Genomic DNA, 25940 nt, shown 5'->3' on the forward strand with positions numbered 1-25940 from the left:
GCTGTGGCCATAAACACCAGTGAGGCTGGTGTGATCTGAAGGAGTCCCCTTTTCAAGACTGTGTCGGAAAAAAGTGCATGCATTGGAGCCTTCATTTTGAACAAGCCAAGTTACTGGACACAAGGAAGTCTGGCTCAAGCCCCTGCTATCACTTTGTTTAAATTCTTGACTCCCGCTTTGTTGTAGCATCCTTCATGCTAGACTGTGGGTTGCCTTTTCTTTGACTTTGGATTTCCCTCACAGGATTTACCTCTTCTCTCATTGGACACTGCTGGCTTGGTGCTTGGGCTGTCTTTTGACCCTGCTTTTAGATTCTCCATATGAGACTTGCCTTCTCTTTGCCCGGACTGTGCCAACTAAGCTAGGTCTGATTAGATTTCAGCCTTCAAACCTGTGTGGCTGGAGGAGGACAGGTGAACTCAGGGGCTTGGGATCCAGCAGACCCACAGCCATTTCCACCTCATCCCTGGCTCTTCCTTGCAACACTGCATGGAGAGGCCTCCTGTGGTGAAAAGACTGCCGGAGATTTATTTACGCCCACATAAGTTTCTTTTTTTGGGGGGGAGGGGATAACTGGATCTCTGTGGCAGAAGGATGCTCTTTCCATGCCAACTGGGTTCCTCCCCTCTAGTGGAGGGGTATCTTCACCTCATCTGAATCTCTCTTAGATGGGTTTCTGAGAGAATCAGGATGGCCTAGTTCATCTTTTGCGAGCCTGTGCATAAATCAGAATATTGCCAAGTGCACCAATGACTAGGCAGATTCACATTTAGTTATTTATTAGAATATTTTGTACTGTTTGACATTTCATAAGATATTTTCTTCAATTTCTGTTCATTCTGTTGAAAGCTATTAGAATATTTATTGGGGATACCCAATGTGGTATAGTGGATAAAGTAATGGATGAGGACTCAAGGAGCCTGGGTTCAAATCCCAGCTTAGCTATGGAAACTCATTGGGGGTGCGGAAGTGGTAAAACCACTTCTTAAATATTTCACTTACCTTGAAAGGTCATTGTAAAGATCAAGTCAGTTCTGACTTGAAATCACATAACAATGAATTGGCATATTTTGGAAATATATTTAAGGTTCTTCTAATACAGTATCTCTATAATGGACAGGGAAACTGTTAAAATGCTGACAAAGCCACCTGGTAATCTATAGGTAACAACAATATTGCAATTGTGCCTCCACGTTCCTAGTAAAACCACATTTCAGCAATACTACTTCTAATGCCTAACCTACATATGATTCATGACACCTGTAGAAAAGCTGGGAATCATCTGATAAAACAACACTATAAAATGTAAATGTTCGTTTATTACTTTAAGTTACAATAATAGGCGCTTTAAATGCAATCCATTTCCCCCCATCCACGAATAACACTTACCCCTTCTTCTGCCAGATCTTTCTGGGGAAACAGAAACGCATAAACAAAATTAGAGGATTTTTAATAGGTATTAAAGTGTATGTGAGGAAAAACTGGAAAATAATACTTTGCCAGGAAGATGATTAATATGCAGCCAACAAAGGAAAACATTTTGTGATACCATGTTTCTACTTTGCCTAAAATGACAAAATGTTGATAGCTTTAAGGAAGGCATGATTGGGCTGACATTAAGAGGAGATGTTTTGCTCACTAGCAAATTAGCACCACCCTGGGAAAAACCTCAACTACTGCTTCTTACATCCAATTGGCCAAAGCATTTCCAAAAGTTGCATTTCCAAAGGATGTGCAATCCATTTGGGCCAGAGCTTGACATTTTTATTTTGAGCACAACTCCCAGAATCCATCAACTGAGCACAACAAGTGGCCATCTTGCCTGGGGGCTGCTGGGAGTTCGAGTTCTACATACATTTTCCAAGCTCTGTTTTAGCCCTACTCACAGCTTTTTGTGGCACCTTCTGTTCTGGCCCTTCATGTCAGAGGTGGGGGAGCCTCTGCGTACAGAGGTCTAAGGGCAAAAGGTCCCCTTCCTCAGATATCTACATATTAGCAAAAATAGAAGGGGAGGATCCAGGAAGAGCTGTGACATTGGAACCAGACCTGAAGAAACAACTGAGCACCCTTTTTTAACATGTTAAGTGGAATAAATGCATGAAGCAAGCTTCTGGTCTCTCCCAAAACTATGTAACTCAGTTCTAGGCATATACCGTATATCTGAATCTAGAAAAAGTGACTGAATGCTAACTTAAGCACTGAAATGTAAACACGCTGTCCTGGGATGTTAAAGGAGGCATGTAATTTGGATCTGCTGAAATCAAATCAATTTCAGAGGAGCAGGTTTGGTTTAAAATGTTTAGAAAGAGGCTGGTAATCACCACATCATCCCCCTCCAAAAGAATCACCAAAGTAGCCTTCTCGAATTTGACCCCTGAAATTGAGGTGGTGAACCGGGGGAGTACAGCTTTTTTGCGCACCCACATACATGTGATAAAGGAGATTCATAAAACAAGTGCAAGCTTCTCTTTGTTCTGAAGATTTGCCATAGGGGGAAAAATCACCACCCATGTCACACACGAAGGGGAAAGCCTACTAACAATGTGGATTGACTGTCAGGGAAGAACATCACATATGCCAAGTATTGAACTTTGACAGCCTGGAAAACAGGATATGCTGCCAACAGAAACATACCCTAGACAACAAGGAAGGCAACATATGAGTAAAAACAAATCAGGTGTGGGTTCTTTTTTGGGGGGGGACAGGTGTTTGTAGGCAAGGTGACTGCTGATGAAGTCCTATGCAGAGCTTTGAAAAGTTACTTTTGAATTACATTTCCCAGTAATGGGTGAGTGGTCTGCCCGGGGTTGACCTGACAGTGTGACGAGGAAGCACTAGAAGGATCCAACTCAATGTTAAGGGGTTGTGTATTCCCTGTGATTAGTTTCCCTTAAGACAACGGTGTTTCCTTAAATATACATCCCTCAGCAGTCAGGCTTCCAAATTAAGTCTGTGTTTACTTTCTGATAACGAAGAGCAAAAGAAAGCATGCTGGGATGCAAGTTATGAAGATTCTTTAAAAGCATGTCTGAGGACAAACAGCCATCTCTCTTGTTTTTTTTGGGAGCAGTGCTTCTAAATAGGAGCTACGTGTGTTTTCTGCTTTGACTCTGAGGGTGCCAGGAACAAAGATGTTGTAATTTCTCACAGTTCTCCAGGACATCTGACATGGCTTCGCTGCAAATGAAAATGGATCACAGTCGGTGGGCAAGGCAGAGGCTTTGACAACTAGTGTCTGCGATATTGCAAGTGTCCATTTACTGCATAAAAATATAAAGTGATAGGAGCAAGCAAGAGAATAGGCACAGCTGGCTTAGGTGTCAGGCATAAGATTGCGTCACACTGAGCTTGGATATGTACTACCTGTCTGAGTGTCAGAGTAAGTGGGAAATGTGTATATCGTTTTGAGACTTTTACTAGTGGTTACTCTGAAAATTAAGTAGAGTTCTTTTGGGGAGATAAATTCCTGATAAAAGTATGATTTTTTTTGTCCATTAAAGAGTCCCCAGATTTTGGATGGAAGTGGTCCCTTCTCGGGTCATGATTTGATATTAGTAGCATCCAGGTCAGAAGGTAAATTCCCCAGTTAGGACAGGATTACAAACTGCATAAGATATGGGAATAAAGAACTCTGACCTCTACAATGCATAGAAAGATTCAACCTTTAATCCTAGGGACATGAAAGAGAAAGGCCTAAACTGGAAAGTTGAGAGGCTTAGCTAGGCCTAGCTCTGTCCAAGCTTCCTGTTCCTGCCCCAGTGCTAGCTGGGAGCTTTCCTTCTGAACCGGAAGCTTAGGCAGAGCTAGGCCTAGCTAAGACCCAAAACCTTATAGTGGACGCCTTTTTTTACAGGTGACCCACGTTTAGGTTTCTGTAAAGTGTCCGTCTGTCAGGTAGACCTCTCAGAATAGAGAATTTTGGGATCTGTAGTCCAAGATGTCAAAAAATCCAACTCCATCCCCCCATCCCCATGATGATCCTCAATCTGTTAGAGCTAGCGCATCATATACATGTACCATATGCTTTAGAATATAGTTCTCACTGAAATCGTCATCCCTACCATTTCCTTGAGAATTCTCTCCACCACTCCTTTCTCCTGCAGATTGAAGACAAACCTGGATGCTGGAACACTGGCCAGAAGCCGGAGCTTGGCAGCGTTGGCCACCTCCTCAGCCACTCGGGTCATTCCCACTGTGAAGAACACGATACCTTGATGCTTAGCATCAGCAGTCGCTGAAAAAATGTCTGGGTTTCGTGGATGGTCCACTCCGTCCGTCAGCAGCACAGCTACCTTCACACTGCCGTGGGTCCCCTCAGTCATGTAGAGCTGGGTGAGGTTGGTGATGGCATATGTGGTGTAGGTGCCATGGCCGATATATGTGATGGGAGCAATACGAGACTTAAAAACATCGGGGCCCTTCCAGTCTTTAAAAGTTTGCTCTATCAGGACGGTGCTGCTATATTGAAGCAAAGCCATCCTCCAGCTAAGGCTACGACCAGAGGTGAGTTGCAGTCCCTTCATTCTGTCCACTGTCTCCAGGACAAATTTCTTCTGCTGCTCATGGTTGAAATTCTTAGCACTCTCTGAACTGTCCAAGAGGAAAGCCATTTCCAGAATGCAGTCTTCATCTAGAAATAATACATTCATAGGCAAAGAAATTGTGCAGAGTAAATAAATCAACAAACACAGAGAAGGCTGCTCCTACAATACCGTCCAGCCTTTCATAGATCCTTCAGTGAAGCCAGTCCGTACCTAATTTTAGTCCAAACTTCCCAGGAGCTATATCCAAGATTCTGAACCCTATCTCCAAAATAGTTTCATTACCTTAGGTGGTTCTTATAAAGTTCACAATAAAAACCAGGTAGGAAAAAACATATCCTACAGTGAGTCATCAGTGGTTTATATTTACATGGGAAATGCCATGCTGTGCACTCCATGGTGCATTATAGTACAATCCTTCACAAGTTTACTTAGGGGTAAGCCTTACTGTGCAATAGGCTTTTCCTCCTTTTAAGTGTGTAGGTATAGGACTGTTGCCTAAATAAATAAATAAATAAATAAATAAATGAATGAATGAATGAATGAATGAATGAATGAATGAATGAATGAATGAATAAATAAATAAAGAAAGAAAGAAAGAAAGAAAGAAAGAAAGAAAGAAAGAAAGAAAGAAAGAAAGAAAGAGTTTCTGCTTTGATTTCAGTTGAGTGTGATTTCATCTTGCTAGAAGCAAATCACGCACAAACCGAAACTAAAGCAGTAACTCTTGAAGTAGTGGCAATCTGCCACTTCTGGTGATATCACTCCTGCTGTGCTTACAGAACTACGGCATGAGTCAATGACAAATACTGTATAGGAACAAGGACGAAGGGTCATACCAGAAAATACACCCCTCGTAAATAGGGAAAATAAGAGCACAAATTAAGCAGGTGCTCATAGGGATAACCCAAGGCTTTGTTAGTGGATCACATTTTCTAGGAGAAATGCACACAGTTTTTTTCACAGTCCAGAATTCATTACCTCCAAGGAATTTTTTAAATGGAAGTTGGGAAAGATGGTAACTTTTTTTAAAAAGAGAGTTTGTTTTGATGTCACATGTAGAGTTGTTTTGGCAATGATCTGAAGAATATGTTCACGTGCTTTTACTTGTGTTCTGTGGATTCCCCATGGTGGTGGTGGTGGCTGCCAGGAGCCGTGTGCCTCTGCCAGAGACACTCTGCACTGCTGTATGACTCTATGGCACATGGGGTGTGGAGAAGGAAAATTCTCTCTCTGGTCTGCCTGATTCAATATATAACCGGGGAAAACACATTCCTCTGAAACAGAAAATGAGCACAGGGCCAGGTAGTTTCAGGGCCAGGAGGAGTCAGATATCCCACTGAGCATGGGGTAAGATAGTTCATCCAAAGCAGACTCTCTACCAGTGATGACCATTTTGTATAAAGATGTTCACATTGTGTGTGCGCGTGTGAATTTCCTGTGTTGGCTTGGGTGATATTGATCTGTGCCTGGACCAATTCACTGTATTTCTATTGTCTGTGGAGCCTCTCGAGGTATTGGGGGAAAGAATAAAGAAGGGCTCTCCCAGGAGGCTGATAGATCCCAGTGATATTCTGATAGCTCTTGGGGAGTTTCCAGTCACATTGGAATGTCACCCTTTCAAAGTACCGCTTGACTTCTAGAACTGGGGGATGAACTGGACACTGTTTGCTCATAAGCATCCCCACCCACAGATTGGAGCAAAAGTAACCATCTTGTTCTCTATGGAGCTGGTGGGGCTGAAGCAAGTGGAACCAGAACAATGTTGACAGAAAACCTGGAGTGCAGTGTTCCAGAGTGTGTCGGAACAGTTCATTCTAGTGTGCCAGCTGCACCTGTTCCATGAGAGGTTTTATCTAATGATCCATGGCATGGCAATGGTGCACTTGAACGGCCAACCACTTCTGAGTATTCTCTACCTGGAAAATCCTGAAAAGGGTTGCCATAAGTAAGAACTGACTTGACTTATCCCAAGGACACAGGCACAATGCTACCACCAAGTTAGGCTAAGGTGACTGTAGTCCTAAGTTAACTGCCTACATTCCTAGGCCAAGAAGGGAGTTGGATTCATCACAGCTTCTGCTGACACCCAACTTCAGCTCAGCTAGCCCGTTGCTATCTTGGCTAGGTAGAACTATGTTCTTAACGTCTTTTAAGTTATATCTTGTTTCCTCCACTTTCCACTCTTGTTTCCTCCACTTTCCTCCACTTAAGCCACTCTGGACTCTTTTATTGGAAGAACAGTGGACATGAAATGAAAAGAAATGAAATGAAACTCCTGGAAGAGAAAATAAAATGAATTTCAGAAGTGACAGATTTAAATGTATTAAAATTACAAATAGTCACCTTGGTCGTTTGAGCTGGGATACTTTTCGACTGCATTTGACAAGAAAGGTTTGGGCTTCTGTTTTCTTATTGCATTTCTTTTTTCTTCATTGATGTTCTGTGCCAAAAGCACATGGTAGTCCAGCAGAAGCAAAAGCCACCATAGACTGGAGAACATGCTTTGATTTCCAAAAAGACAGAAGAGGTAGCAGGATTGTTTGGAAAAATAATAATAATTCATTAAGGTCCTGGTTTTCCACTTGGCAAAGAAACAAACAAAAAAATACAAACCATATGTACTGTATTAGACTCCTAGCAGATATATGTACACATCTATTCTATAAAGCAGTGGTCCCCATCTTTGGGCCCTCAGATGTTCTTGGATTACAGCTCCCAAAAAGCTTGGCCAGCACAGCTAGTGGGAAAGGCTTCTGAGAGTTTTAGTCCAAGAACACCTGAGGACCCAAAGTTAGGAACCACTGCTTGTCAAGCAATAACTCAGCATTCCTACAGCATTGTGTGCAATCAATGAATCCAACATTTTTTCGACAGTTAGATTAAATCAGTGGTTCCCAACCTTGGGTCCCCAGATGGTCTTCGACTAAAACTTCCAGGAGCCTTTTCACTACTAGCTGAGCTGGCCAGGAACTTCTGGGGACCCACAGTTGGGAACTACTGGATCAAACAGTTATTACTTATATTGTACCAGGGGATACACTCATATTTTGTAGCATTTACTAAGAAATCTATCCATTTATAAATTTTCATATTTTATTTGCCAGAGTGTGTTCTTCCCCTCTTCTGAGCAGTTCAGAGCAACCTGAATGGGATATATTTCATTTCTCTCTCCCCAATCACTGCCATAGGTGGTCCAAGTAGAGATTTGTTCTCTTTAGCTCAGCAATTGTACAACATATCGTCTGGGCACTTTATGCGTAGTAATGATAATAGCAGAAGTAGTAGTAGCGGCAGCAGCAATGAGCTATGTGTTCTACATCCACTATTAAGCAAAACTGCTCATGTAACTGGATTTTCCCTTGCTCTCCTACTCCCATTTTACAATCCTAGGGGTTGCATAGGAAGTGCAGGGGGAGGGGATCTCTGAGCTGCCAGCCTTGTTCGTTCCACTGCTGGAAGGACAGGACTGGATATAACCCCCTAATCCGTACAGCAGTTTTTCAAACTCCCTGCAAGGTAGGCTTCTCGTTGACCACCTGGAATATTCATCAGTAATCAAGGATTTGAATGAGCACTCCAGAATTCTAAACCCTGTATCATGCTGTGCTCTTTCCATATTTCATATCCCATTCTAGTGCCAGAGAAGTGTGGTACAGACATGTAGAATGGGTGGGCAGAGGCTTGCAGCTGTCCTTGTAGAGAGTGTAACTGAAGCTGGTACAGTTGTATCTAAGGACACACAAGAGGTTGTCCAACCACACCTGCAAATTAATTTGTATCAATAGGTCAGATTTAAGAGGTGTGTTATTATGCATGAGTATCTGCAAAAAGGGGCCAACATTTGATGCCCAAATTAACAACAAGTACCCAATTCTGCCATAAACACCTGAATGCCACCATTGAAAATGGTAGATTTCACTCTGAGAACTGGTCAAAAACACATATCACGACCACAAAGGGATTACATGAACAGGAGCGCCCTTGCCTCTGAACCTTCAGTGACAGTTCTAGGGTGCTTTGGCATCTCCTTGTGGCCTGATGGTGCCAATCCACTTTTACAAAGAGTTTCTGGAAGGGTTGATCCGCTTCGTTGCCCAGGGCCATAGCCGACAAGCACAGTCCTTGCAAAAGGGTGATTTAAGTGCCAGTCACAGGACAGGTACTGGCAGCGAAAATAATCACTCGAAGTAGAGGTGGACCCTAGGTCTTTCATCTTGTAGTTTCAGTCGACCTTCTGACCCCAAAGTGAAAGGAATTACCCTTAAAAGCCTACAGAAACCCAATGCCCTGTTAAACACTGAAGACCATAAAAAGTGTCTTAATTCATGCTCAGCTTAGCATTCACACAGTATGACTGGGAGGGGAAGAGATTCTTACCTCTGTCTTGATGAAGGCAGTGGATAAAATGAAGGGAAGGGTGAGCTCTGCGTCTAGGAGAAGGGACCTCTGCCTGACGTTGCTGCCTTGGTTGTTACACATCTACTATCCTTCGCTCTGCCAATGAAAAGAGGTGGGACAGGGAGGGGGAAGCACTACAAGCAGCAGCAGCAGCAGCAGCAACAAGTGGAACAAAGAAAACAGACCACTCCCCACAGGCATCTCCATCCCCCCAGAACAGTTTGCCAGGTTCACTCCCCAGATACTTTTATTCGCACAACTTTCACTGATGCTGGGGATAAGGAAATAATGTCATAATGGTAACACAACATGAGTCCATATTTCCCCCTGCAGAAGTATTTCCGCACCGTGGTTCAATTTATTAGGGACAGTGTCTTGTTGATTTGTTTCTTTTGAATTCTTCAGCTGTAGAAAACATAGGAAAAAAATTGTAGGTGAAAGAAGTGGAAGTCTAATATGTGAACAAATACACCCATGCTGAACATGTTAAATAGCTAAGACTCCTTATATTCCGAAGGGGGAGAGTCCCTCCCCCCCCCCAATAATCCAGGCTAATATGAAAGGCAGCCTAAGTCAGTTTTCTTGACTCCTGGAGAGGAGCCTGACAGATAAAATCAGTGTTTAACATGGCCCTATGCAACTTCTACACAGCATGGTGAAGGGGGCTGCCAATCCATAATCTCTTTATTGGGGGGGGAGTATTACATTAAGATTTTTTTAATTTATCAAATCTACATGGAGCTAATAAAGAGGTTTTGTGCATAACACATGAGGTTTAGAAGCAATTTCAGCTAATTGCTGATGGAGTAAAGATTTTAAAAAATTCCCAATATCAGATCAAAACTAGACATTGCATTAACAGCTTTTGCCCTGGTTTGTGTGTTTCTTTTCATAAATACACGAGGGTAAGGAAAGAGTTGAAGCAAGACCATAACGTGGGAAGCAGCGTGGATTTAATCCTGTGTTTGTGGTAAGGTTCCAGTTTAGAGAGGAGTGGCTAGGTGTAGGGGAGGAGAAAACGCCTACTAGGATCGTTTTTAAATAATCATCATCATGTGCTGTTAAATCCATTCTGACTTATGGCAAACCTTTTCAAGGTTTTCTAGGTAGAGAATACAGTGGTGCCTCGCTTAACGAGCGCACCGTATAACAATGAAATTGCATAGTGATCCGTTTTATTGGATCGCTAATGCGATCGCTTACCGATGGGCCCTATGGCCGAAAATCGCTTTACGAAGATCGGTAAGCGTTTCGCTTACCGATCTTCGCAAAACGAAGCCCCGACGATCAGCTGTTCGGCGGACAAAATGGCCGCCGGAAGCTCCGTAATGGCCGCGCGCAGCATTTTTGCGCCCTCCCCTCGCTTAACGAGGGCGCGAAAATGGCTGCCGGCCATAGGAAACCTCGCTGATCGGTGAGTAAAGGAGCCTTTTGGAACGCATTAAATGATGTTTAATGCGTTCCAATGGCTTTCCCTGTCCCGTTCAGTGATGTTTCGCTATAGCGAAGGTTAATCCGGAATGGATTAACCTCGCTATGCGAGGCACCACTGTACTCAGAAGTGGTTTACTATTCCCTTCCTCGGGGGGGGGGCTATCTGGGACCACTGTGCAGCTTGCCCAACGCCACACAGACCAGCTCTGCTCACAGGAGACAAGGTGGGGAATCAAACTCCCAACTTACTTTTGGCTCCCTTACTCCCTGAGCTAGCCAGCCTGCTATTGCTACTAAACTAGTAGCGATTTGATTCCTACATTTTGGGGATGCTCTGAAGTCCCAGCGTAGCAGGATGTGGGAGCTCAGTTTCATTTTGAGGCCACACGACATGTTACACATTCTTGACTGGAAAGCTCCAGTGTAGGCCTCGTTTTCAAAAAGAACTCCTGGCATACCTATCGACCGTCTGGCCTCAACATTCAGTACCAACTGAAGTTTCCAAACAGTTTCTGTGGGGCAGCTTCATGTAAACAGACCAAGGTAAAGACTAATTTAAAAACCACACAATTTTAAAAGAGCAAAATAGTACGACATGTAATATGCAACTTGCACAGCACCCTTTCTCTAAAACATGACAGTGGAAAAAATGCCTGTTAAAGTGGAACTTTGATACATAACAAGCAAGAAATTGGACATTTTAACTTCATTGTATCTAACTCATGCTTTCAAATGGAGTTGGCAAATAATTATGTTTGTGTTTATTTAGGAGCAAATTCTTGGCTGCAGGGTAGTCCCATTATTAACCCCTGCCGTTTACCTTCTGGAGAAAATTTCCTTTTGCCCAGGTGTTTTCTTCTTGGACAGCTTAGCAGATATTTGGGAAGCTTTATAGCCAAGTGGAGATGACACATGACAACATTCTTACAAATCTTCCTGGTATGTGACTTGTTCTGCACTGTACTGGGCGCCTCTAGACTTGTAGCTGTCTGAAGTGATAATGTGTACACCACATTTGAAACACATTTGAAAGCTGAGTGTCAGAGTAAGTGGGAAATGTGTATATCATTTTGAGACTTTTACTAGTGGTCACTCTGAAAATTAAGTAGAATTCTTTAGGGGAGATAAATTCCCGATAAAAGTATGATCTTTTTTGGTCCACTAAAGTGTTTCCATGTTTGTTGATGTCCTCAAAAATATTTTTTTGTTTGTTTTAGTTCAGTGCACAGAATGAAATACATGTATCCAGGTAGTCTGGTGGAGACTAATCTCTGAGTCTGCCTCCGTTGAACATTTGACTGCCATGGAGTCATGGAACTATTGAGTCAGAAGGGGCCTCTAAGGCCATCGGGTCCAACCCCCTGCTCACTGGAGGAATCTAATTCAAAGCAGATTAGTGCCATACGTGGACTCTGGACATTGCTCTAGAGAAGAGCTTCGCTGGGACATCTGGCTGCTGAGACACGATGGCTGTTCTGCTCTAACAATGCTGCTTTTGCCAGTGTTGTAAGATTGGCACATCCTTGAAATAAAATGATAATGTAAATCTGGTATAAGATAACTTTGCCTGAATATTATCTTATTTTTAGTAGCAATGGGCTTGCTGGCAGTAACCTCTAGGCTTTTCCTGCTAGAGTCTCCCTGCTGTAGTACTGAAAATATTGTAGTATTGTAGGATGGAATTAGAATGCTAGTGTGGTGGATACAGTGTTAGAGTGGGACTCAAGAAACTGGGTTAGAATCTCTGCTTGACCCCGGAAAGGTGTGGGTGCGCACATATGTGTAAATGGTAAAACATACCTTAAATATATCACATACCACAGGAGTCTTACAAGGGTTGCCAAAAGTTGGAATGAACTGGATGGCATGTGACACCCAGGGTTGAATTTAAAAGGGGGACCAGACATGCTGGAGGACTATTGAAAAAAAGGGAGAGATGCCAAGTTATTCTGCTGTGATATAATCACACATATCAAGTTTCAAGATCAGGCTACACCAGAAGAGATCCATGTCATGTAAGAAGGAGTGGAAACTGTCCTTGTCATATTAGTACACACTTTCCCCCTCAGAATATATTAAAGACTGAGGGACCACAGGTTATTTGAACACTTGACAAAGAGCAGCTGTATTAAATTAAGGGGCTTTCAGAGAACAGAAGCAATTGAATTAGCTTGACAAACAATTGGTAAGAAGTACTAGGGTCCATCCACAAAGGATGGCTTGCATGTTAGAACTTGTCAGTCTGATGAGATGCAACACCACGCAAATAAAAATGTGAAGAATTTGACAAGCTGAAAGTGCTGGGGGCCATGCTTCCTCAAAACCAAGGGAATGAACAGCAGGTCAGCCTGATCCTAATGAGCTGCTCTAGTTATTTCTCCCATTATGTATTTTCAGACCTTGGAGACCAGCGTCCACAGTTCTTCTTTGTTTCTTTAGAATCGATGCACACATTGGCTTGCATTTCATAGGGATCAACCTTTTTATCCCCAAATACTGCAACTGTACATTATAAATAACACTATTTTGTGTCACATGTTCTTGTTTGAAACATTTTAAGGGTTTAGAGGGGTATGTTTGTATGCCATACTTTAAATTATCTGGATTTGCTTTGAGAGTTGATATTGTGCACTGGAGAGAGTATTAAGCATCAGCTAGAAAGAGAGTAGAGTTCATAGGTTGTACACTACAATTTATTGTGTAAGAAAGGTAGGATAAGAATGGAATGATCCCATCATGGATTAAAACTGTGACTGTAGAGACAAGTCACAAGTTCACTGTTTCCTAAAACTTTATGATATCTTTAGGGAGGGACCCCCTTTAGGGGTAGAGCAACTGCTGTAGATGCAGAAGACCCTGGGTTCAATCACAGCCATCTCCAGCTTAACAATAATAATGAAAGGATGACTGTCCTTGCCGTCATCATCCTAGAACTGCAGAGCTGGAAAGGACCCTATGGCTCATCTCAAGAAGCAGGTGATGCAAAAGATCTGAACCCCAAGAGCTTATGGCAATCTTCCACAACAAAAGGAGTGAGGCAGGGACAACGTCCTCTCTCCTGTGGAAGAGTGCTGCACCCCATAGAGGAACACAGTCAGCCACGATGCCAAGGGCACAGAGCTTAAACAATGTTCACGGCCGGTCTTGAAATGCTCCGACCACAGACAAGATCCTCATCTGATGGAAGATGCATTTGCTGGGGGCTGCTCAGTTCTATAGGTATTTTCGTAATCTCACAGAAACTGTTCTTCAACAAGACTTAAAACATTTGCAAAAGGCTGTGGCGGTGGGTCTACCTTCAAAGCCCTGAAGGTGTTCACATCTGCTCAGGCATTTATGTTGTTGAAACATAACATAAGAATGCCCGAAGCCTGGCTCTTCAATATGTTACTACACGCAATGTATATTTCAATTGTAAGAAGCCTAGGGCATGATTACAACTGAAGCTTCACAATTAATCCGAGACCAAGCACAAAAAAAAGGAAAAAACTCTTTTAAGTGGAATGTACACCATCCTCATTTATATATAAAGAAGGCAGGAAGGCTTGGCTTAGTAGCAAAAGAGATTCACGGGTAAGATCAGACCAGTCCTTCCATTACCTTACCCTTGCCTTCCTACAGCTACTTAATTAAAAAAAAACTATTGAAAACTGAATAGTGAGTCAACATTTATCTAAATCTTACTGATTCAGTGAGTCTACTCTAATTGGTGACTACTAGCAGGATTCTGGTTTCTGTTGTTCCACGTACGCACTAACGCAGGTACCTTTCTGTAAAAGATGTAGTCAAGAAAAGGAAGTAACATATAAATGGTAATTGGCTTTTATATAGTTCAAACAATCCTTCACACCACTTAAATGTATGTATTCTGTCAGTTCACCTGTTTTGTACAGCTTCCCCACCTTAAAAAAAAAGGGAAACAGAGGTTTTGCTGATGTTCACCCTAACTTATTAAAAAAAGTCTGTTGGCCACCTAAAGATCTGAAAAAAACATATGGAAAAACATGTCAAAGTATCCCAGGAGTAAGTGGATCCATGTTAATTTTTCTGCACAAATTATTTGCCCAGCCAAGGCCATTTTGTTTATCAAACTTCTGCCCTAGAAAAGTGTTTTTAAAACAAAAGTAATATTAGCATCATTTTTTACTTATTAAAAACCTAAGTTTTGACATGCATGCCCTCTCCCTGATAGTCTTCAATTGCATGTCCCTTATACTTGGGCAGTATAATTCTTAGTGTCTGCATTAACAAAATTATCCCACATGTTACATTCCAATTGCACCTACAAGAACAAAACTGAACAGTCTAATATAAATATAATTTTGAGAGGGAAGAATAATCTTTTTTTTTCTTTGAGGAGAGAGATCGTATTTCCCAATTTTAAATCTAATGTTCCAATTGTCTGATTTGAACACAAGGAACGGATGTCATCACAGCTTGTTTAGCGATCAGATTGAGAAGCTGCTATCACATGTGGGGCCACTGGATGTCAGCCTTGACTCAAATTTAGATGATCATAAAAACCGCAGCTGTGACTACAGTGTGAGAACTTTTGCCTAGTTATCTGTGTTCATCTATGTTACTGCACGTAACGTCCCATTCGGAGAATAAGATGAAGGCCTCCTCCTTCTAGGAATGTTCCCAAGAATTCTACCAGTGAGCTCTGAAAGGTCAGGCCCTAGGAATAGTAAGAAGCAGATTAGGAGAGTTGACTGCCTGGTGTATGCTCTTGGCTGTGAGGTCAAGGGGCTAAAACTCAATATTGGCAGGATTATGAGTTAATGCCCCCAAGCAAAAAAAATTCCATTCTTATACATAATACCAAATGACACGACACTTCAGCTGGACTGGAATAGCTGTACTGCGTAGCCTGGAGCAAAGGATCCTCCACCTCAGAAACAGAACAATAGCTCAATGGACCCTATCTCGTCCATTCTGTGCCCTGTAACTCAGTCCCCACATTCATCTCATGTTGATGTTATTATTCCTGAACTACCACGGTAACAGTAGAAACACCATAGCATGGGGGGGGAGGAGCCTGGGTTGTAATTTCTCTATGCCACAAGTTCAACTACTAGCTAATTCTAGTGTGGAGAGGAACACAGTCTAGGTTGGTTGTCCTCCTGTGCTTTTAATGTCATTCTCAAGAGGGAAGAAATGGCACTCTTGTGCATCCTGCAGGGACTCCCTGGGTGTATGTGGCAAGATTCCAAGAAAGCTAGTCAGTCAGAACCATGGACAGCTCATGATGGGGCTGGATGCAAGGGATCGGCTGAAAGTCACAGAACATACTGTAGTAGAACATTGCCCCAGTGCTGGGCAGCCGGGACATAATCTGGCAGAAGGATGCATCCAATCCCCCCTTTCCTTGAGAGAAATGTACACTGAAGTAAAGAGAGGAGGGTTGATGCCAAAGGCATGCGTTTCAGCAAGGCATGGGGGTGGATGTCTCTTTCTGCCCTTGGCATGGCATTACAGAGGGCCTCCTCCAAACTGCTGATGTTTTGAGTAACCTGAATCATAAGATGGGAGACGGCTTTCCTCATTCATGGGACTCTATGACTGCCTTCCTTCCTCCCTCCCTCCCAGATGTATGGAAAACGTGCTACAATTATACTGATATTTTTAAAAGGAAGATCCAATCCTGAGTGCTATCGGCCAATTAACCTCCTCTCTTCTTTAGACAAACTCTACACTCACGGCCTGCTAAACTGCCTGGAGAAATGGCTGGAGACCAAGAATATCATAGGCCAAGAACAAATTGGCTTTAGAACGAATTGCTCTACAGTTGACCATTGCCTTGTGTTGAAGCATTTAGCAGAAAAGTATACAACTATTCCAGGTGGGTAACCTTTTGACTTGAAAAGGGCCTTTGATCCATTTAATCAAACTCTGGCAAAAATTAGAGAACTCTACCATCAATAAATGTTTGTTAGAGCTTATTCAAATGCTATAGGTTGGTTGGACAGACTAAGCAGGCTGTGGTTTAAAGGGGGAAACAACAAGCCCATTCAATTTAAACAAAGGAGTACAACAAGAGCATTTACTGTCTTCTTTGTTGTTTAATTTCTTTCTAAACAATCTTGCCCTCTCCTTTGATGACTCTTGTCATCCACCAAAATGAGCCCAACTGAATATAGCAACTCTTCTTTTCACAGATGATGCAGCACTTTTGCCCTGGCCTAGAATTTGTCTCAAAAGATCCTTAAAGGCATTTTCTAAATATTGTAAACGTAATAACCTAGAGGTAAACTAACAACGAACAAAGATCTAAGCTTTCTCCAAGAGCCATCCGTTACATACATTTAGCTGGCTCTTACATAGTAGGGAGTTTGAACAGGTAAAACACTTCCCTACCTAGGAGTGATCTTTTCTTCAAATTTATATTGGCAACATCAGCAAGATAATATTTTGTGCAAAGCAAAAATGTCAACACAAGCAATAGTTAAATTCTACAATATGAAAGGAGGTTATCATGTTCCAGGAGTTCTATTAGTATTTATTGCAAAAGTAATTTTGGTGATTTTATATGATATTACAGTATGGAGAGGATTTCAGAGAAAATGGACCACCCCCCTCTCTTTCTTCTTAAGGAGGCTGATGACCATCCCATGATGTGTGAGGAATGTTGTTCAACAGGCAAAGTTTGCCCAGCCTTCTATTGAGGGAGAATGGAAACAGGCCTTTGAATTAAGGCTGAAAGTCATATTTTCTGAGGGCTCATTTCTTGCCCCACTGTGGGAAGATTCTTTTAGGTTCTCCTAGCAGAAATTAATAGATAGCAAACTAGAAATCCTAGGTTTATCACAAGAATTACCTAGAAACATGAGTGAAAGAGAATCAAGATATTATATATAAGACAGCAGATTCACCAAATAGATCTAGCTAGTACTCAAATGAGAGCTCAACAAGTATGTTCTCCTTCCTTTTTTGTTATCTCTATTCCCAAGTCAATCCCATCATATTTTTTCCATCTACTGTAACTATTCCATGTTACTGCTGAGCCTTTTTATATGTGAGATTTAATATTATCCCTTCGAGGAAGATGCAAGAAAGATTGTCTAGAAAATCTTACTCCAAAAGAGTCTGTACATATGGGTACTTGGATACTGTTTCACACATTCTGTGTTCTTGCCCTTTTTATGCAACTGCAAGAGAGCATTTCATTAAATGTTTATTTGATATATTGGAAATACCATTGTATGAAGACCTTGTCCCTACACTGTTAGAAGATAAGAATCCTTATTTCTCTTTAGCAGTTGATACATTTATTGTTGCTATTCAGTCCTTCAAAATAATTGAACCACCTTATGTTATTTAAATTCAGTATTTTGTTTTTTGCTGCTCAAGAGTTTTTCATGAACTTCAAAGGAAAGGGAAAGGAACACTGAATTATGAAATGTACATAACTCTTGTCTTACCCGACTCATTCTGTATAATGTGGGGTTTCTGCTTTTGCAGTGGATCTGCTCTTGTTTGAACTAACATTTGGATTTAATGAGATATATGTAGTTGACGATGGAGGGAAGTATTCAAACATTCAGTCTATGAGTAGCATAAACATATGATGAAATATTGACTTAGAATGGGTCTTTGTCAGGTTCTGAGTCTATGAAGATACTGTTCTAATACAGTACATTTCTCTACATAAGGAAGACAGTGATCCTTATTGCTTGGCATTTCTGTGTTGCGTTCTAGAAGGAACCCTCTCTCCTTAATGGCTTACAATGGTTAAAAGATAACACATTGTTAAAAATTAAAATGTTACGGATAAAAAATAGCAATCATTGCCCAGAATCCTGTTTGTGATTTATGTGTGTGTAAGTTAAATTGTAACTGGCTCGATAGCTTAGGGCAGTGGTCCCCAACCTTGGGCCTCCAGATGTTCTTGGACTTCAACTCCCAGAAATCCTGGCCAGCAGAGGTGGTGGTAAAGGCTTCTGGGAGTTGTAGTCCAAGAACATCTGGAGGCCCAAGGTTGGGGACCACTGGCTTAGGGAACCAATGGTCAGGAGTTCAAGTCTGCCACTGTGCCCCCACTATGACTCCAAGGAGAAGAACCAGATTGTGTGTATACACACACAATGTTATACAGTCCCCCCCAGAAAAAGGGACTGGGAAATTATTCACCCATGCTTCATACCTAAAAAAATACTAGAAAAGGTCATGTAAGTCAGAATCGGCTTGATCTGTAACAGGCCTGCTAGACATGTTATGAGGCTCGTATCCAGTTATACAACGGATACTTACCTAGAAATGCAACTGGTCCCTCATTAGTTAGTGGCAATTTGTCATGGTGAGTTATGCCATTTGACTTACACATGAATGAATCAACAACAGATTCTAGTCATTAAAATCTGGTAGTGCAACGTTAAGTAAAAACAATAAAAGCCAGCCTGCATAACATTGGGAGATGGTACTCATAACAGGACAGTCTTAGTAGATTTCTGAGGGTGGAAGAACAAAGACATTTTGATTTTCTCAGGGAGAGATTTCCACAGAAGACCCCTGTATGGCTCTCTCTCTCTCCACGGTGAAGCCTCTGTTCAGCATATATTCCAGCCTCGTCTCAAACACTGATGGGTGTTTGAACAGAACATCCTGTGAAAATGTCTGTGACTGGGAAGGATGAATAAGCAGTCCTTTAAGACTTAGATCTTTGGGGCTTAAAAATGATGACCAAAACTTTGATGACCAAAACTTTGAACTGAGCTGGTAAACAGTAGAGAGAGCTTGTGCAGACTCGATAATACTATGCTCTGACTAGTGATCCTTCAACAATACTTTGGGAAGAATTCTGTGCAGCAAAACACTCTTCAAAGGTAGCCCCACACAGAACGCTGGGGGGGGGGGGAGAGGCCAATTTAAGCTGATATGGCCAAAGTTGGCATTTGGCCCGATTTTCCTTCTCCAGCCAAACCAAAGCAAACAAGCATTTTGATTTGGACTTTTGTTACTACTAAGCAAAGGCTATCTGAAGAATACTTAATGTGGCCATGAGAGTAAAAAGGCACCTTTTCCTTCAGCACAGGCCTACTGCCTCTTTAACTAGAAATAACTTCCAGAGATCAAAGTTGGATCTTTATCTATTTTTGCAGGCCTGCAGCTCCTCTTTCAAATACTGTCTGAAGCTAACCTTGCTAACTCAAACTGAGTGCAAAGACCAGCATCAGTCTGAATGTTTTAGATCAGAAGGAAAATTTTCTGCTCGGCCCTTTCTCTCTCTCTGTAGCTATACCGGCCTGCAAGTAGCAGTGTGCGAGGAGAGCATGTGTGTGTGGCTGCGCTCATATATACATGCGCCCATGAGATCATGTCTTTGTGTTCTCTGTTTCTCTCTTACACACAGCTCTAGGCTCGCTTTTGGGAGCTAGGTCTGCTTATAACATTGCAGAATATCAAATCTATAATAGTAGTCCAGTCCAATGTCTTCCTGGCTGTGATAATTAAATTACATTTCCTGACAAATACGTCTGAGTAGAATTGGTTCAGAGAGGGTATAAATTCATATCAGCTAGGCTATATGAGATGCGCCAGCTGATTTACCTGAAAATTACCTCAGCAAGTTATCCAGTCTCTGGAGCCTAATGATGAGCTTGCGGACCTATGATTTCTTTGGTCCCGTAATCCTTTAATTAAACTTTCAAACTGTTTCCATTGAGCTATGCTTCTCCATTATCCCAGTCTATTATTAGGTAACAACAAATACCTTTTGTGTAGAAGGAGATCATTTCTGTTGGAATTAAGCATCACAGGAAACTCCTGAAATGTCCCACTTTTGCAGGCTGGAGAGTGAAGGACAGATGTTATAAGCTGAGGATGAATGGAGAGAAGGCCATTTCTGAAGAATGGCACAGAACCTGGGATCATGACTGTTTGGCCTCTAGCCAAGGAGGTTCTGCTTGGAGGCAGGTATAGCTGCCTATACCTTGCATAAGCTCCTACACGCCATCCCATTCAATCTTCTAAAAGGATTGGAAGGGAGAAGGGCACTTGCCCTCCATGAATTTATGCAAATTTCTAACAAATCCTTTCTAACAAACCCAATGTCCATGAATGGGCAGGTTACAAAACTGTTCTAACATACATTTTAAACTCTAAAATCTTTATCTTTCCTTCAAAATGAAATAGCAAAACATTAATTCTGTTGCTCCCTCGGTAACATCATTATCATCAACATTTATTTATACAGTACACAATACATACCAAGCTGAGATGGGGAATTTGAGACCTGTGAGCTGCCTGTACCTCCAATAATCTCAAACGTGGCTTCCTGCTCCCCTACAGCACCCCAAATATTTGGGTGGGGGGTTAATTTAACAAAATTAGACAAACCTATTGTGCCTTGTAAGACATGAGGAAGAGAATTCTGCCATATTTGGAAGGGCAGCAGCTGTGCCCCTTCAATTATATTTAAAATTGGCCACAAAGGATAAAAACAGACTTTTCCAGTTTTAAAAAAAGTACAACCAATTTTTCGATGAATGTTTGGAGGAGATGTGGTCTTCCAATGTCTAGTGGTGAGTGTATTGTGGCTGTAGACCTCTGGAGATCAAACACTCTTGTCTTTGCTCTGAACTTAAGATTCAATCCTATACACATCTGTCAAGCTCCACTGAAAACAGTGAGACTATGTCAGAGTCTCCTGTACAGGACGGCATTGTCGTATTCAGAATAGACTCACTGCATTAAATTAGCTTGCCTTCACTCCCATTGATTTCAGTACGTTTATTCTAATTGTGACCAAATTCAGACACAACCTAATGTTCTGATAGTTGGAAATAAAATAAAGCAGATTTTAAAAGGTTGTTCTCCCTGCCTCACCCAATTGCCTGTAAGCTCTCTGTCCTAAAATGTGAGACAAATGGAGAAGAGATTTAGAACACTTCCTTTTATTGGAAGACAATAAAAGGAAAAGAGTTAAAAATTGCAATTATTGAAGTAGAAACAGGGAAAACAAAGTGTCAAGTAGCACATCCAGAGGAAAATGCAAGATAGAAAAGATAACATTTCAAACAAGGTTTTAAAGGCAGGCAAATAAGCTAGCCAATTATTTAAAGGAATTCCACAGGCAAAGGGCCGAAGGACAATGCATGGAGACAAGAAACAGCAGAAGGAAGTGGACATTCCGTAAGAAGCTTAGCCGTAGCTCGACAGGGGGACATAAGAGGAGAACAAGAAGAGAAAACAATGAAGAGAGGTAAGAAAGGGCAAGAGATTGTGAAGATTCCCTAAATGCTTAACTTACTACAAAATAGCAGAAGGAGCCTGTGAAAGCAAACATATACAGTGAGTGACATACAGTATACACATAACTACTAGGTAGTCCTCTGCCTTTTTTCTCGTTATAAGCTTTTGTTCATCCTTTCATTGTATCAGCAAAGAATTGTGTAGAGACACAGTAGGAAGGAGAAGAACTTGCAGGCTGAAAAGCCCTGAAGACTGATCTGTGTGCAACACAACATCACCATTTCAGATGGCTATATTGAAATGCAAAATAGCCATGGTGGCATGGCTAGGAGTGGATAAGCCACAACGACTTCCTTTCAGGCAGGTGACCATGCCCATGTGCAGTTTGGGTGTTGTGTGCTGGAAAGGGGCAAGGGATGGCGCTTATAGGCACAGAATTGCTTACAGGGGATGGATCTTAACAAGGACTAGAGCATTCCTTGTCTGCTTCATTTAAAACAGTGGTTCTTACCCTTTGTTACTCGGATGTTTTTAAGCTGCAACTCCCAGAAACCCCAGCCAGCACAGTTGGTGGTGAAGGCTTCTGGGAGTTGCAGTCCAAAACTCCTGAATAACCCAAGGTTAAGAACCAGTGATTAAAGCACCAAGATATTGTATTAGGAGCCTCATAGCGCAGTGGTTAAACCGCTGTACTGCAGCCAAAACTGTGCTCACGACCTGGGGTTCAATTCCAGGTAGCCGGCTCAAGGTTCACTCAGCCTTCTATCCTTCTGTGGTTGGTAAAATTAGTGCCCAGCTCACTGGGGGGCGGGGATGTGTAGCCTGCATAATTGACTTGTAAACCTCCCAGAGAGTGCTTTAAGCACAATGGGGCGGTATATAGCAGCACACATCATCCTGCAGCCCTCCAGATGCTCTTAGACTCAAAACTTTACCAGTCTCAGAAAGCATGGCCAATAGTCAGGGGAGATGTAGGTTGAGTCCAACAAGTTGTTGAGGGCCACAGGTTGCTGACTTCTCCATTAAAGCACACACACACACACACGCACGCACGCGCGCGCGCGCGCACACACACACACACACACACACACACACACACACACACACACACACACACACACACACCAGTTACCACCAGTTATTTCCATTAAAACCTTAGAAAAAATTGCAGAGTTGCTTTGCACCTCTATGGAGACGATGATGACTTGGGCTGCAAATCTACATATATTGGGAATAAGCTCTGGTCAAATTAACGGGACTTTCAAACTGTTTATCAAATGAACTAAGCTAGATAAGAGAGAAAAAGGAAATTCTGGAACATGAATTTTAGCTAGCACCACCACCACCACAGGTCTTCCTTTTCCCTCTGTTTCCTGTGAGAAATTGTGAGCAATCTGTCTGCTACCATGGTTAGTTCTCCCCCCTCCATAACCATTTTATCTGTTCAAACTGCTTTGTGTCTTGAAAACATTTTGACTCCTTTGGTCTGCCCTGTAGTCACTCTAGCATCACCCATATACTCCTGAATCAGTCTGTTTTTGCATATTTGTCTGAAGATGGTGCACATCCCTACACAGCAGTACACAGCAGCACATGCTCAGTTAATTTGGTATCCTACAAGGCAATGGACGTAACACACACAAACACACATACACACACTCACACGCATGTACGTACATACGTACGTATGTACACAAAAGCTGATTTATCTGCCATGGGTGACACTCAACTTCAGTAATTATATACAGAAATGTATTTATTGGTAGTACTTGGTTCCCAATGAAATTAATGAGGCTTAACCATTTCAGTGGGGCTTGTGAATACTCATCGAACTAGGTGGGCATTGATTCCTGCCCATTATTTTTATTTTAGTAGTGCTCATATATAAACTCTCTATCCATCAAAGCATGGTAAACGCAGTAAAAGAGAGGGAAACCTGACTCCTTGCTGACAGTGCAGCTTTTAAGATAAGAGATTTTCTATTTATCAGCAGGTCCCTGCCCACCCTAACATAAGAGTCTAAGAACCAGACTCTCCTCTCTGGAACGCCCTGAAGAGTAATCCATTAAGAAAAGCATAAACCCTACTTTTTTTTCCCCACAGTGAACAGAGTCACTTTTTCAGATATGGTGATAAAAGGAGCCTTGCCAGCAAATGTTTGCAAAAGCTGACTGTTTTGTACAAGAAAACAAGGAAAGGTTTCAGGTCATTATCTCCTCCATCTTATAACACTCAGGGCAGTTTCTGAAAGATCAAGAATCATTTGGACCAAGTTGCTGATGCAGGACACTGTGAGGCACATGGGTGGATGTGGCAAAGAGGAAGAAATGCAGATGAGGCAGGAAGTACCATACATGCTTCTCAGAGAAGGACACATATCAGAAGGATGTCTGGATTCAGCACAGAACACCATCAGGCAGAGAGGCTATAATTTCAGGGCAGACTGAAGAGTGAACATTTCGAGAACAGCCCTTAGAGCCCCTCGTGAACCCTTCAACACATTATAAACACCCTTCGGTGAGAAGATGAGAATTCCTTCCAGAAGAGCTTAGGCTGAAGGGGCCATTGTGGCCTGTAGCTTTCCTGCCTGAAACAATTACCCATTTGGATCTATTGATAGAAGCAAAGGTTAAGATGAAGAAAACAAATCTTGACACTACCTCTGCCACGTCATCTTTTCTGTCACTATTACAAGGTTTAATCTCATTCATTCTATTCCAGTCACCAAACACTTGTAAATGTCACTTGTACAAACAGTGTTTTTCATTGGTTTACACTGAACAGAAAGTATTGCTTTTCTAGAATGAGAATGAATGAATCCAAGCCAAACATCAAATACTGACCTATACAGAAACAGCCAGGGGACAGAATTTCCATATCTTGTGAAAGTCTTGTGACTTTTAAGTCACACAGATTTTTATATAGCGGTGTTCTACAACACATTCTATCCCAGATTCGACCATGCATCTCTGTCTGATATGTGGCAAAATGTGCATTTAACTACTAACGATATGAGAGTCAAACTAATCCAGAGTCATGTTCTGGGTAGGTTTTTTCCCCCAATTTTTTAATTTTTTTTTTAATATGAGGGGTGACAAAGGAAAAAGGGAGTTGGGATTTGTGAGGAAGAGGGGAGACAATGACATATTAATATCCAATCTATACTTATTGCCATGTCAAAATTTTAAGTTATTCTTTTTACTCTTTTCTGCCTTGTAGATAAAGTTCTCATTTTAATATATATTGTTCAGCTACTGCCTGTTGATTCAGTCCATTTGTTAAATACGTCCCATCTTTCTGTTGCCTTTTGCAGGGGTTGATCTTTCATGACTTCTGGGTAGGTTTGATTGTCTATACAGTATTTAGGGTGGGATGGGGTAAGCATATTGTTTAATCTAATAGTAAAAGTAAAATGTCAAAGGCCAGCTGCAACAAATTTTATCGCTATTTGTCCAGTTTTTAAACATGACTGTTGAACTACTAAATGGCAAACATTTTCTGTGTTTGTCTGCTGCAGCAAAATCAACAAACAGGGGTTAGACCTTTGTTTAAAATCTAATAAGCTGCACTGATGTGGGGAAATCCCCAGGGAACCCTGCTTGGAAGCCAGCCAAGCAGCAGTTGCATGAAAACCAGGGAGAGCTCTGATAAATGAAGACACTGCAGACTTTATCTTGTTAGTATTCAGGTACCGGTAGAGAAGAAGAAGAAGATGAATATGATGGCTACCTTCTTCCCCCCAGACGTTTTTATTAAGCACGCAAAACAAGCAAAATTAGCATAAGATAAGAATTTGGCCATAGAGGCGTCGTGTGGTTATCAGTCTTAAGGCATTCCACGCCTGCGCAGAGAGAGAATCATAGAACAATGCATCTTTATACTACAATAACTTGATTATGCTAAACACCAGTGATGTATCCCTTAATAGCCACAAGATGGAACTTTAGACTACAAAATCCCCACATTCCCTCCGTTTATATTTCATTTTGGATGAGCAAGTTGCTGTCAGTAAGACTCCTGATGGTTTCTGAGTCCATGGAAGCTCTTCATTGATGGAGGGCAACAGCCATGGCATCTCAACCTGTATATCGTGCATCAGCCTCACCATAAAAATCACCTACTCTAGAAAGGAACACATGATATTAGAATTGATACAATTGCGTAGCAGATAAAGACATTGATTGTACAGATGTTTGATATCACTTAGAGAAAACATTAATTAATGAAGGAATACATTCATTAAAACAAGCATAAGGCAAATACAAATTTTCAGTAAAATAATACCATGCATTAGTAGTATGCAAAGCCATCCCATAGGGAAGTGTTAATATTATTGGTAATAATGGTATCACTCAAATCAGCTAATATATGCTC

The 25940-nt window shown here is 41.7% G+C and overlaps 1 protein-coding gene and 1 long non-coding RNA gene across 2 annotated transcripts in view; one reads left to right on the forward strand and one right to left on the reverse strand.

Annotated features, from left to right (window-relative positions):
- Positions 1–12267, reverse strand: part of LOC110076902 (uncharacterized) — a 65804-nt gene extending 53537 nt beyond the window's left edge. The window contains exons 1-6 of the mRNA XM_072981698.2: positions 12177–12267; positions 11197–11365; positions 8922–9038; positions 6888–7045; positions 4062–4630; positions 1390–1410 (exon numbers count right to left, since the gene is read on the reverse strand). Of these exons, the coding sequence (XP_072837799.2) occupies positions 1390–1410; positions 4062–4630; positions 6888–7044 (747 nt within the window). The 5' untranslated portion in view covers position 7045; positions 8922–9038; positions 11197–11365; positions 12177–12267. The remainder of the gene's footprint in view (positions 1–1389; positions 1411–4061; positions 4631–6887; positions 7046–8921; positions 9039–11196; positions 11366–12176) is intronic.
- Positions 12268–16037: 3770 nt separating this feature from the next.
- Positions 16038–24706, forward strand: LOC144589575 (uncharacterized). The gene is made up of 2 exons (XR_013545755.1): positions 16038–16218; positions 16918–24706. It is a non-coding gene; the product is annotated as an uncharacterized LOC144589575 (long non-coding RNA).
- Positions 24707–25940: the final 1234 nt, after the last annotated feature.

Source organism: Pogona vitticeps, chromosome 1 (assembly GCF_051106095.1).
Source record: "Pogona vitticeps strain Pit_001003342236 chromosome 1, PviZW2.1, whole genome shotgun sequence".
NCBI classification, from domain to species: domain Eukaryota; kingdom Metazoa; phylum Chordata; class Lepidosauria; order Squamata; family Agamidae; genus Pogona; species Pogona vitticeps.